The following is a 12,732-nucleotide window of genomic DNA, read 5'->3' as shown; positions in this document are numbered from 1 at the left end:
TGAATGATAATTAAGGCTATGCCATGCAATTTACTGGTGTGTATTACTAATACTAATGATCTTCAGTCTCCACCTTTTATAAGCTAAGTTTTATAGGAGAAAAATGCATTTTGTTAGAAGAAAGGGACACTGGGCATCAGCGACCTGAAAGTGTCCTCAGCTGTAGCCATTGATGCAGTAAGCTTGTCTCTCCTGCCTCTTCCACTAATGGACTACAGCCAGCATAAGGAAACCTGGTACTGTGGATTGCTGGAGTTTTCAGGGTTTAAACTAATTCTCCTTAAAAATAACAGGGTTTTCTATTATTTATTGATTTGGATCGATCCATAGTCAAACCTAGTGTCATCCACAAGACAGCCTAAACTTATGTGTGCCTAGAGACAAGTCACAGATTGTACAAGTCTGCAGCAAATGATTCTTAACTATTGCTAAGAGTGGCAAAATACGACAGCAGCCCTGAGGATTCCTATTTGCTGGGGTAGGACTGCAACTGAACCGTGGAGCAGCCCAGCACATGCAGCTCCTAGGAAGTTATGCCCTGTATATGAAGGAATTCCAGCTCAGAGGGCCAGGGTAGCGTGCTGTCTTGGTGGGGGCAAATTGTGCCCAAGTATGAGCAGAATTGCAGGTGTGTCTGTACCCTCCAGAAAATACTTGTAGTCTGGGTAATGAGCAGTCACGCTGGTGACGCCTGACTGCTGCCCCGCTGGAAATTACCACTCTGTCTCCAGCCTGAGGGTGCTCAAGTACACCGCAAGCACTGGAGGCTTCCCCTGCCCCACAGAGCCTGTGGCAGCGGGATGTTAGCGCTGATCCAGTTAAAAAAACGTAGCTGCTTATTTAAAACACTCCAAAGCTTTTTCAGCTTTTTCCGAGGCTGGTCCCTGCCTTTATAAAGCAACTGGTGTGCTGAAGGGTGGCAGCGTTTCTGATGGAGGTTGGTACACTAGAGCAGTGGGTGGAATGGTTGTCCCTCTGTAAAGAACCTGAGAAATTTAAACGAGTTCCTTTATCTTTCCCGACCTTTTTTTGACTGAACTGTATTTGAAAACTCTCAACCTTAATTCAAGTAATACTGAATTATCACTGCAGTACTAGGGTAACTAACCATCCTATCATCAAGAGAGGTGCTAAGCAAAATCATCAGTAATTCAACTAGCAGCTGCTCATTTTTTTGTAGTAAATTTTAATGGAAAATTGTGAATAAAAGAAGCACTTAACGCTTCAATATTCAATACAGCTGACAGCTATGAGAAGTCCAGTAATAAAAAGTACCTTGCAATTTGCTTTCTTATTGACTGAGACTATCCTAACCGATTCCAGTGAAAATAATGGAACACCGCTGCTGAAAGATGTGAAAACCACTAGCAAATGTTAATATTACTAAGTTTCCTTCCACTTCTAACTTTGGTTACGTCAGAGAAACTATTTCCCTAATGAGCAGCTGTTGCTGTCAGATACGCTTTGGTGAAGAGGTGTACATTTAGTTGCTCTTCTATACAACAGTTTCTGTGTTTATGCTTGTTCAAAACAGCACCCCCTGCACTAAAGGGTATTAACTTTATCTATTACTGAAAAGAAAAATGTTGGACAACTAGGTAGGATACACAAATGGTGCTCTAAAAAAACTTAAGACAGCAGTGGGATCTGAGTACACAGAGGGAAGAATTCCAGTAAGTTTCACATTTTTAGAGAATAGGAAATAGGCTTCTTAAAGTATCTCCCATGCAACAGAAGGAAAACTATCAGTATTAACATTTACCGGTTTTTTTTTTTTCAAGAGTGCTAATTTAAAAGTGTCCACTTTTGTTCATATTCACAAGCGAAGGAAAACACCACTCAGTAACTGCAATAGAAAAAACTGATATAAAATACTTTATTCCCTTCTCCCTGTTTTGATTTGCCCACCAAAAAAAAAAAAAAAAAAAGCTTTTTAGAAAAACACCCTTTCCTGAAACACAAAACCGGTGCCTTAATCGCTCAGATCTTCGATCACATCAGTCTTTTGGGGTCGATTTTCTCCAGGTGCACCAGAGGCTTCAGCTGCTCAGCAAAGTTCCTCATGTCATCGGAAACAACGTCCTGCCCCGCCGGCGCGACCACGTTGAGCTCCACCAGGTAGGAGAGGGACAGCGGCTCGATGCTCTCCGTGTTTCCGGGCATCAGTATGCGGAAGATCTTGTACACCACGATCTTCATGATGCCCTTGCGGAACACGTGCCCCTTGGCCACGAACTCGTGGTCCATGCGGAAGCCCATCTCCACCAGGAAGTCCGTCAGGTTGTCGGAGGTGGCGATGTCCACGCAGTTGCGCACCAGCGCGTGGCGGTTCTTGTCGCCGATCTCGGGCTGTCCCAGGTAGCGCAGGTGCCAGGGCATGCCGCTCTTGTCCATGGAGCGCCGGGCGCGCAGCACGAAGGGGCTGGCCTGCTGCCCCTTCAGCAGGAACACCATCTCGTGGTCCAGGAAGGTCTCGGGCTCCATGTTGTCGCACAGCCCGCGCAGCCGGTGCAGGAGGCTCTCCAGGCTCTGGTCCAGCACGCTCCCTGCGGAGACAGCGCCGCGATCATCGCCTTCCCCGCACCCCGCTCCCCGGGGCCGAGCCGAGCTTCCCCCCGCAGCGCGCCCGCCCCGGCACACTCCGGCCCGCCCGTGCGCGGCGCCAGCCCCCCGCCCGCCGCCGCTGCCCGCGCTGCTCGGTACCTTGGAGCAGGTACTCCATCATGTTGATGGTGCCGCCCGTGACGGGCATCATGGTCACCGGCGGCGCCTCCATCGTGCGCTCCCGCACCGGCCCTGCGGCCTCGGCGGCGGCTGCGGCGGGAGAACCGGCGGGAGAACCGGCGGGAGCGCCCCCTGGCGGCTCGGCGGGGCCGGTGGGGGGCTGAGGGGGAGCTGGGGCGGGGACGGGGTCGGCGATGGGCGGGTTTCGGAGGCGGAACGCGGGCCCGGCAGGGACCGGAACGGGGAGCGGAATGTGGGCCCAACGCGGGCCCGGCACGGACCGGAACGGGGAGCGGAATGTGGGCCCAACGCGGGCCCAGCAGGGAGCGGAACGCGGGCCCGGCACGGAGCGGAACGCGGCCTCTTCCGCCTCCGCTTGGCCTGGCGGGGCCTTCCCTACGGTGAGGGGGGCCGAGCACTGGAAAGGGCTGCCCAGGGAGGTTGTGGAGTGCCTCCCTCTGGAGCCATTCAAAACCCACCCGGACATGTTCCTGTGTCACCTGCTCTGGGTGACCCTGACTTAGCAGGGGCGTTGGGCTAGATGATCTCAAAAAATCCCTCCCAGCCCTTAGGATTCTGCGATGCTGTATTTCTGTCTTTTATTCTAGTTTGCTGAAAGCAGGGAATCAGGAAGTAACCCATGAAAGGCTGGCTCTGTGATCAGCAAACCTCTACACTGTATAGGCGTTTTAACGAATCAGCATTTGTTGGCTGTAAGCTGTGCAACCTTTCTGCTAACTAGTACTTAAACCACTGTTTGCTAGTTGTGTCTCTTGCATCTCCAAGAGAAAAGCCCTCTCAGTGTGCAGGCGTGGTTCTTCCCTCCTTTTGGGTCAGGGTTTGGTGGTCAGTGAGGCAGTGGTCACGGACATCCACTGCTGGAATTACCTTCCCTCAGGCACTGCCCAGTCCTGCTGACTTCAGTCCTGGCAGCCCTCATCCAGAAAGCCCATTCATCCTGAGATTGTCTTCTCTTTTCCTCAAGACAAAAGATGAGCCAAGCATGCAACATCCACAGTGCAATTGCTTAATCATAACTGTTGAGCTGCAGATACAGGTTAACAGATGGAAGAAAAACCCTGAAACATTGCAAAGTTTGATTCAAATCTTGAGGACCTCAAATCTCTAGGGCCCCAAATCTCAAAGGGCTCGCTGCCAGCCTCACCCCAGTGCAGGAGGCATAGTGGGAAGCCAGTGGGCAGGACCAGCCAGCAGAGTCATCCTGGCTGCACCCACACCCCTCCCCACCAGGGAGAGGGGCCACATGCAATTAAATCTGTGCAAAGTCTCCACCAGAAATGTTCCAATCTGCCCCTCACAGCAGCAGCAAAGGGGCCGATGCTCTGGGGTGTTGCAGGCCAGGCTTCAGCTCCTGCAGCAGTTTGGGTTAAAAGTTGTTAGCAGAGGTGCAACACGTGTGATTCACTGGTTTGGAAATGGAGAAATCTCACCTGGGCGTGGCAGGGTGTGCATAAGTTCTAGGCAGAAAAGCCTCTGTTTTCAAAAAGTGATGGAAATGCCCAATATGTACTAGCTGAATTTGCTCCTGTCAATACCCAAAACAGAGTTATAAACGTGCCCTTTCTCTTAGCAGTCTATTGTGTAACGAACCTTTGTCCCACACAGAACTTGAACAGTATGTCTGTCTTTCCTTTATCAGTATCTACACAGCTGTGGTACCCCCTGCCACCCCCCCAAAAATTATATAAATGCTGGTACAAGACAAAGACCTGCAAATGAGAAATGGCATAATCGTGCCCTCCCAGGGCAGTAGGGGTTTGTAATCACCCCTGATGTACCAGAGGTAATTTGGAGTACTGACAAGCAGGGGTGACCTGAGAGGTGCAGTGCAATCCATGAGGGGAATATATGTATTTATATAGGAGGGAAGCATGCCCCAAGGAGCTGCCACACTGGACACACATTGCACATACTCCCCAGATTGCAGATAAGAGGTCTGTGTTGAGATCAAGTAAGAAAACAGTCAACAAAAGGTTTCAGGAATGGTTTTAAATGCATTCCTAAGCTTCAAGGAGCAAAAAAATAGATTTTCTCTTAAATATGGATCAGCTTTAGTTAGTGTGGTCATCACACAGCATATGAAAAATATTACTGAGAAAGATACCAAGGAAAAGTAAAAATGAGTAAAAAAAGCATTTTAGCATTTCAAGAGGGGTAATTTCTGAGGTTCACTTCTCTTTGTGGTGATACAAATTTTCTGTCTAGTTAAGGAGCATAATAGCGTTACTTACTCCAGATGCCTCATAAAACCCAAGAGGATGTTAATTTTCTTTCTTGAAGTAAAAATTCTTTAAAATTCCACAGCTGCAGCTGCCCTGGGTAGTTTTGCTCCACAATCTGAGAAGCTATTCAAATAGTGCAATCCATAAAATAAATGTTGTCCCAAAATGGTGATCCCCAGTAGGTGAGCAGATGTGACCCCACAACCACAGCATCTCCAAGTACCCCCACCAGCAGTGTAAAAGACAACATAGTTCTGCAGCTGCTGAGCTGCTTGTCACTGTGGGCTTGGAAGATCTGTGGTGCACCTACGTACCTTAAAGGTGTCCTAGAAAACATTTTTCTGCAGCTGTTGGAGATAAGATGCAGCAGATGCCGACAGAAGGTGGTCAGACACATGGAGGAGGTGGAGAGAGAAACAAAGATAGAAATGAAGGGAAACATGTTATTCCCAACCACCCACTTACATTCTGTTTATCTGCCTTGAAAACCCATCTCACTCACCTGTCTGTGTTAGGGAAATGGGATGCCCATGTGGGACCAGGCCTTCATCTTAGCTCTGTGTCACGTGTCAAGTTCTCGGAGCAGAGCCCTGCAGGGAAACCGCAGGTGAAATGAGTGACCCAGCCATGATCACACTGAAATAACACCAGCAGAGGGGAGGCTCAGCTAGATGTAAACTGGATGAAACATTACTGAAACTCAGAATTCTTTCTCACTCATGTCACATGCTTGATGTCCAAATCCAATTTTGTGACATGTGTTAATCAAAAATGCTTTCATATTAAGCATGCAGCACTTTCCATTCACTCATGGTAAATTAAGAGCAGAAAGTCTTCCACCCCACAAGTCTGTGTGTTAGCTTCTTGAAATTAATGCAATGAATCACACAATCATTTAGCCTGGAAAAAGTCTCAAAGTCATCAAGTCCAGCACCACCTTGTCAATTGGACCACGGCAGTCAGTGCTGCGTCCATTTTTTGCTTAAACACTTCTGTTGATGATGACTCTGCCACCTTCCTGGGCAGCCTGTACCAATGCTTGACAACACTTTCAGTGAAGAAATTCTCCCGAAGGTCCAGCCTGAATCTCCCCAGGTGCAGCTTGAGGCCATTTCCTCTTGTCCTGTTGCTTGTCACCTGTGAGAAGATCTCAGGTTTTTTGTCCCGAGATTCAGGTGGTTTGAGTCTTTTTGCCTCCTACAAAGCTCTGAGCCAGATGCAAGGAAGAGACAGAGTCTTCAGCTTCTGATTTTTCAAGATTGCACGCTTTGTTTATTATTTCTTACCTTACAATTCTCTCAGTGCCCAACTAAGTTCTGTGCAGCTGCTTGAGCATCTGACGACTCCTCCCGCACTGGGCTGTCACTGCCTCTTATACTAATTGTTACGTGATCTTTATTTATCATTGTTTGCCAATAGCTATCACTTACACTAAACAGGTCATCTCTACTTTGACCCAATCTCTTTAAACTACTTTGTGCCACCGTCACTGCAGAAAATGGAGTGAGGGAAGAAGAAAGAAGAAGAAGGAGACAACACCCCAAATCCTCCATCTTGCCCCCATCAACTTCCATGCTAAAAACCCAAACCTACTGTTTCTCACCCTGTGATAAGCTAAACTACTATCTTCCACACTCTTGTGGCTTGCAGTCCATCCCGCAGTGCAGGAAGCCTTTCCCATGGACTGGGATCAAAGCCAGTGTCCCTTTGGGCTCTGTGCCAGGTCCCAGACCCCCCTGCCCAGGTCTCTGACCTTCCAGGGCAACCAAAGGAATGTCCTGGGCTCCAGCAAGAAGAGACCAGGCTGTACCTTTCTGCAAACTCTATTCAGGCAGTTGTAGAGAGAGATAAAGTCTCTCCAGAGACTGTGGACTAACTTTAAAGCACTTGTATAAAATGCAAGTACTTAGCAAATTCAAGCCTAAATTTCACGTGGGGTCTCATGGGATTAATAGCTCACACAGCATGAGAAAGTACACTTTAAAGGGGCTCACAAACTTCTTCCAACTTACTTTCCCAGGAATTAAAAAGAGCAAAAAGGAGCAAAAGCTCCTGAAACCTCAGAGGTTTCAACTTGCTCTGCTTTGGCAGACTTGCAATTTTCAAAAAGGCCTGTTTGTCAGTGACATTTTCTGGGGTTTAGAGGACTGTCATGGTATAAAGTACCATAATTAGTATATAAAGTCATTACTTTTAGTATATAAAGTCATTACTTTGTATTCCTCTCTTTGCTCGTCCTTTGGAAGAGGAGATTTTTGATTTTTTATTGAATGGAATAACTAGACTTGTGGTGGGATAGCCTTGGCAAAGAGTGAAATGCTCACCACCTGTCCATCAGGATTAGAGAGGAAAGCAGAATGAGAAAGTTTATGGGTGAAGAGAAAGACAGGAAGGTTGCTGCCTGGTTTTTCTCACGGCAGAACATTCTTGACATGTGGAAAATCAATTTGTTGCTGATTTCAAATAATGGGAAGTTAGTAATGGGAAAGAGAAGGACAAACACTAGGATAGCTTTCTTGCCCCTTTTCCCAAGCCCCACTTTATTCCTGCCCTGTAGGCTCCTCTACCGAGAATCATAAAATCCTCAAGGTTGGAAAAGACCTCAGCCCTCATCAAGTCCAATGGTTAAGCTGACAGCTCCAGGCCCAGCACGAAGCCATGTCCCTGAGTGCCACATCTCACCTTGTTTAGCATTGCCAGGGGCAGCGACACCACCGCTTGGCAGTGCAGGGCAGTCTGTTCCATCGCTTGTCTGCCCTTTCAGCCAGGAACTTTTTGCTGCTATCCAGTCTAGCCCTCCCCTGCTGCAACTTGAGAGCATCTCCTCTTCTTGTGCTTGTTAGCTGGGAGAAAAGAGCAACCCCACCTGGCTACAGCCTCCTCTCAGGCAGAGAGCAGCGGTGTTCTCCCTGAGCCTCCTCTGTTCCAGACTAGACACCCTCAGCTCCGTCAGCTACTCCTCGTAGGAATGGTGCTCCAGACCCTTCTTCAGCTCCATTGCTCTTCTCTGGACTCACTCCAGCACCTGAATGTCTTTTCTCATAGTGAGGGACAACTACTCCACTCACTTGTGTAATAGACAATTTATATAATGATTTCATTACATAATTTGCATTTTGAAGAGTTGTTGAGATAATTTCAAGTTTGAAATTACTCGTTAAGTGAGTTTGTGTGTTAACCGATAATTCAAGGGCTGAGTTGTATGTCAGTAGTTGAGGGGCCATCATAAATCAACATAAATCAACATTTATGTACAGCGTAGACCGAGAAAACAATAATAAACATCAGGAAACTGATCACTTAGTATGAGCCTCAGTGGAATGCACATTATGATTTATTCCTCCCACCTCCCAAAGCAGGAGCAGTTTCCAAGAGATATTTCCGTGAGCTGGCCAGCCTGGTGGCTTGAGACTGGGCCCCATTCCTAAGCTTGTATTGCCAAAGCAAAAACTAAAGTTGCATGTAGTTTTCTATGCTATGTGCCTCTGTTCCTGGATTTTAAATGCCAAATGTAGAGTGCATTGTTAGGTATTAAAAGAAAATGGTACGATGCATTAATGTGGAATTCTCAGCTCTTCAGACTTACTTACTCAGGAACACTTTTCTTAAGGGTAAACCAAGATTGTCCTACAAAAGTACAGTTCTCTTTATCCAGAAACTCTGCCAACAGTGATGTCATTCCATGCACCTTAAGGACCTGCACTTTTTTTTCACAGATGAAGCATATTTTAGAGCCAGTATTCCCAAAAGTTGAAATAATTTTAAACTGTAGTGTTGTTAAACTGGACCAGCTCATACAGAACTATGCCAGTTCTCACAGAGAAAGGATGGGGAGTGAGATGAACTGCTCTATGTACCATTACATAGTTGTATGTGGCTTGCTTCAAGCACACTTTTACCCTTAGCAGCATCAATGTTCCTGTGCATAAACCTGTTATCTTGGGTTATGTAACAAAAAAAAAAACCACAAAAACAAAAACAAAAACAAAACAAAAAAAAAAAGTGTTGAAAGCTCTTTTTTGAGAGGTGTTTTTTCCTTATCTCCTGTGACTCCAGTAGGGAGGGGGGCAGATGCCTCCTGATAATGGCCCAGCCATTAAATCCAGGTGGGGCAGTGTTTCTTATCTCTTTCACCACCCCTCCATCCTCCAGGGGGACATCTTCTGATAATGGGCCATTAGGGCCCACCAGTGACATGACACATTCCATCATTCCCATTGGGAGATGCTCCACACAGAGGGGGAGGAGCCAGCTGTTCCCAGCTAGATAAAAACTGGGACTGAAAGACACAAGGTATTCTGTTTTTCCTCTGGATTCCCGGAGTAAGACCGGACCCATCTCACCACCACTGGACTTTCTACAGGACCATCTCTAACCCACAGATCCACATCTGTTACTCCAGGAGGAGTTAATCTGGTCTGCTTCCAACACCCTGACCAACAGGGTGTCAGCTCGCATCCCTGACTCTGTCAGGTTTTTTCCAGGATTTTTGTATGCTACCTTGCTTGGTTTTTGGGGGGTATTGTTTTCTTTGTTTTCTTTGTATTACTACATTTGTATTTTTATTATTCCTAGTAAAGAACTGTTACTCCTATTCCCATATCATTGCCTGAGACCCCCTAATTGCAAAATTATAATAATTGGTGGGAAGGGGGTTTACATTCTCCATTCCAAGGGAGGCTCTAGCTTTCCTTGGGAGACAACTGTCTTTCAAAACCAAGACACCTTGTCCTATTCCTATTATGGGAATAGGAGTAACAGTTCTTTACTAGGAATATATATTAAAAAAAAAAATACAAATGTGGTTAAAAAACAACAACAACAACAAGGAGGCAAAAAAAAATCCTGGAAAAAACCCTGAGTCAGGGATACGACCCGGCACCCTGGTGGTCAGGATGTTGGAAGCAGACCAGATCAATCCTCTTGGAGTAACAGATGTGGTTCTGTGGGTTAGAGATGGTCCTGTAGAAAGTCCAGTGTGATGAGATGGGTCCAGTCTTCCTCCGGGCATCCAGTGGAAAAACCGGAATCCCCTGTGTCCTTCAGTCCCAGTTTTTATCTAGCTGGGAACATTTGGCTCCTCCCCCTCTGTGTGGAGCATCTCCCAATGGGATGATGGAATGTGTCATGTCACTGGTGGGCCCTAATGGCCCATTATCAGAAGATGTCCCCCTGGAGGATGGAGGGGTGGTGAAAGAGATGAGAAACACTGCCCCACCTGGGTTTAATGGCTGGGCCATTATCAGGAGGCATCCGCCCCCCTCCCCCTGGAAGGGTGAGAGAAGGATAAAACATCTCCCAAAAACCAGCTCTCAACAGATGAAATAGAATACACTTTTTTAGGTTACATAATCCAAGACACAAGGGAAGCTCTAGTTTTCCCTGGCAGACACCTGTCTTTCAAAACCAAGGCACTTGTGCATTGGGTGGGTGTGGCCTGTGGGTGAAACACTGATGGGGCAATCAGTGCTGGGCAAAAGAAGGTAGCAACATTGCCCAGTTGTTTTGAGGATGAAGGAATATTTTCAGAGCGTCTTTATGCAGTGGCTGCTTCCATGGAAGACCATGTGTCTGAGATTGCAGTTTAGGGATGATGCAGCCTGTGGTGTACGCATGCTGTAGTATTCCCTTCCATTTGCTCCTGGAGCCCCGTGGTTCATTGGGGGGAGGTAGGAAGCAATTTGGCGAACTGTGTTGTGGTACCAGGTGCAGAGCTAGAAGCTAGACCTGTGTGCCTCCTCTTGTGCTGAGCATAACAGACTTCCCTACTTGTGGTCCTTCACTCAATGGTCCTGGGAGAGATTGGTAATTGACATTGGTTTTACGGCATGGTTAATTCCATCCTGGTGTTCCAGCTTGTGAAAATGGACTGACCTTGTAGAATTCTCCAGAAGAATAAAGTGGGTAAGGGAGAAATTATTTCTTGAGAGGGCACCGAGGTGCTGGAACAGGGAAGTTATGGCTGGACCATGACTGGAGGTGTTCAAGGGCAGGTTGGATGGGGCTTTGAGCAACCTGACCTTATCTTTCTGGTGGTGGATAAAGAAAGAGGTAATTTTTTCATTCTGCTACTGCTGCCTGGTGTGAGCTGGAGGCTAACCACTGCAAGGAGGAGAAAGGAAACATGGCTGGCTCCTGTTGACATCCAGGTTGTGTCTGGTGCACTGTGCCCATGGGAAAAGCCTCCAGGAGGATATAGGGAGATTAAGAGAACTGCATCATACGTCTGTTTCACTGTGTGCCATCGAGCCACACAACAGGAAGGAAGAATCCTGAAAAATGTCAGGTCCATCAGGCTGATGCCTTTTTAGCCTGTGGACTTGGCAATATTAGGTTTAGAGTTGGACTCAATGAGTCTAAAATTCTGTTCCAACCTAAACAATCCTGTGATTCTCTGGTCCAGTGAAGGTGTGCCCACCCACAGTAGCGGGGCTGGAAATTAATGCTTTTTAAAGTCCCTTGCAATCCCTTCTGTGATGCTAAGAGCTGTTGTGAATCTCACTTGTTGTGGGTATTGGTGCCAAGATCTAGATTTTCTATTTTTGCACAGGCTGTGGCTGGGATGAAGTTAGTTGTCCCCACAGCAGCCTGTATGATGCTTGTTCTGGATTTGTGACTAAGAACACCGGTTACACAGCAGTGTTTTCGCTGTTGCTGAGCAGGGTTTGCCAGCGTCAAGGTTTTCTTTTTGTCCTTTTTCCTCTCCTGCATCCACTGCCAGCGAGTAGGCTGCGGGTGGGTGAGAGGCTCTGAAGGAATGCAGGGAATCTGATCCCAGCTGACCACAGTTCCATTCCAGATGGCATTGTACCCAGCACCAATAGCTCTGGGAAAAAGATGAGAAAACGGGGACATTTGTGGTTATGGCATTTGTCTTCCCAAGCCACTGTTAAGTGTGCCAAAGTTCTGCTTGCTGCTAGGGAATTGTGAATAAATTACTTTGCTTTCCATGTGTACCTTCACTTTACCTGTTATGCAGTCTGTATCTCAATCTGCGTCTTCTCATTTTTGCCTTCACAATTTCTCTCTCCTGTCCTGCTCGAGTGGGGACGAACAGTGTCAACCCACTGTGTTCTCCTAGAAGGCCTGAGTCCTAGTGGAAATGGAATGGAACAGCCTGTGAAACTTAAAAGCTCTTGGATTCCCCTAAGAGCAGACTGAAGTTAAAAGCAGTGGTGAAGATGGGATGCGAAACAATTTTGCGTTGTGTAATACACTGCAAAAGCCCTGGAGCGCTGAGATGAGGTTAGCTTTGGAATAGGCCTTCCCCTTCCCCAGGCTGGTAGGCAAGGTGAGCCTGGGGCCAGCAGTCATTCCCAGGCAGCTGGAGGAGAAAGGAAACATGGGAGGCTCCTGTTGACATCCAGGTTGTGTCTGGTGCAGTGTGTCCTCCAGGCAGTACGGAATTATCAGTGCTGGCAGTGTTGCTGGATGCACACCAAGGTCACTGCTCTGTGTGCAGGACCAGCTGGACCCGACAGGAATACAAACTTGCCCTGAGGCAAGAGAGAATCCCAAACTGTCATCTTGTTCCAGCAGGTATCATTGTGCAATGTAAACGTTCTCTAACCAAAGCCAAAAGGAGAAAGAGGAAATGACCTTGAAATAGTAAGGAGACGGGAGAGGATCACGTGTCTGAAAAGCACTCTGAGTAGCAGCCGGAGCTCTCACTGCACCCCAAAGGCAGCTGGAAGGAGGAGGACAGGCCATCTACCTACCACAGCTTTTCTCAGGGCTGCATTCACCTTACGAGCAAGGTTCACAT

At 47.3% G+C, this 12,732-nt stretch overlaps 1 protein-coding gene across 1 annotated transcript; it reads right to left on the bottom strand.

Annotated features, from left to right (window-relative positions):
- Positions 1-1,847: 1,847 nt before the first annotated feature.
- MED18 (mediator complex subunit 18) lies at positions 1,848-2,814 on the bottom strand. The gene is made up of 2 exons (XM_040090283.2): positions 2,704-2,814; positions 1,848-2,546 (listed from the first exon to the last, which is right to left on the bottom strand). The coding sequence occupies exons 1-2, from the start codon at positions 2,774-2,776 to the stop codon at positions 1,993-1,995; spliced, it is 627 nt and encodes a 208-aa protein (XP_039946217.1). The 5' UTR covers positions 2,777-2,814; the 3' UTR covers positions 1,848-1,992.
- Positions 2,815-12,732: the final 9,918 nt, after the last annotated feature.

This window comes from Hirundo rustica, chromosome Z (assembly GCF_015227805.2).
Source record: "Hirundo rustica isolate bHirRus1 chromosome Z, bHirRus1.pri.v3, whole genome shotgun sequence".
Lineage (NCBI taxonomy): Eukaryota > Metazoa > Chordata > Aves > Passeriformes > Hirundinidae > Hirundo > Hirundo rustica.
Note: the sequence above shows the minus strand (reverse complement) of the source record. Positions and strands in the feature narration are given on the sequence as shown.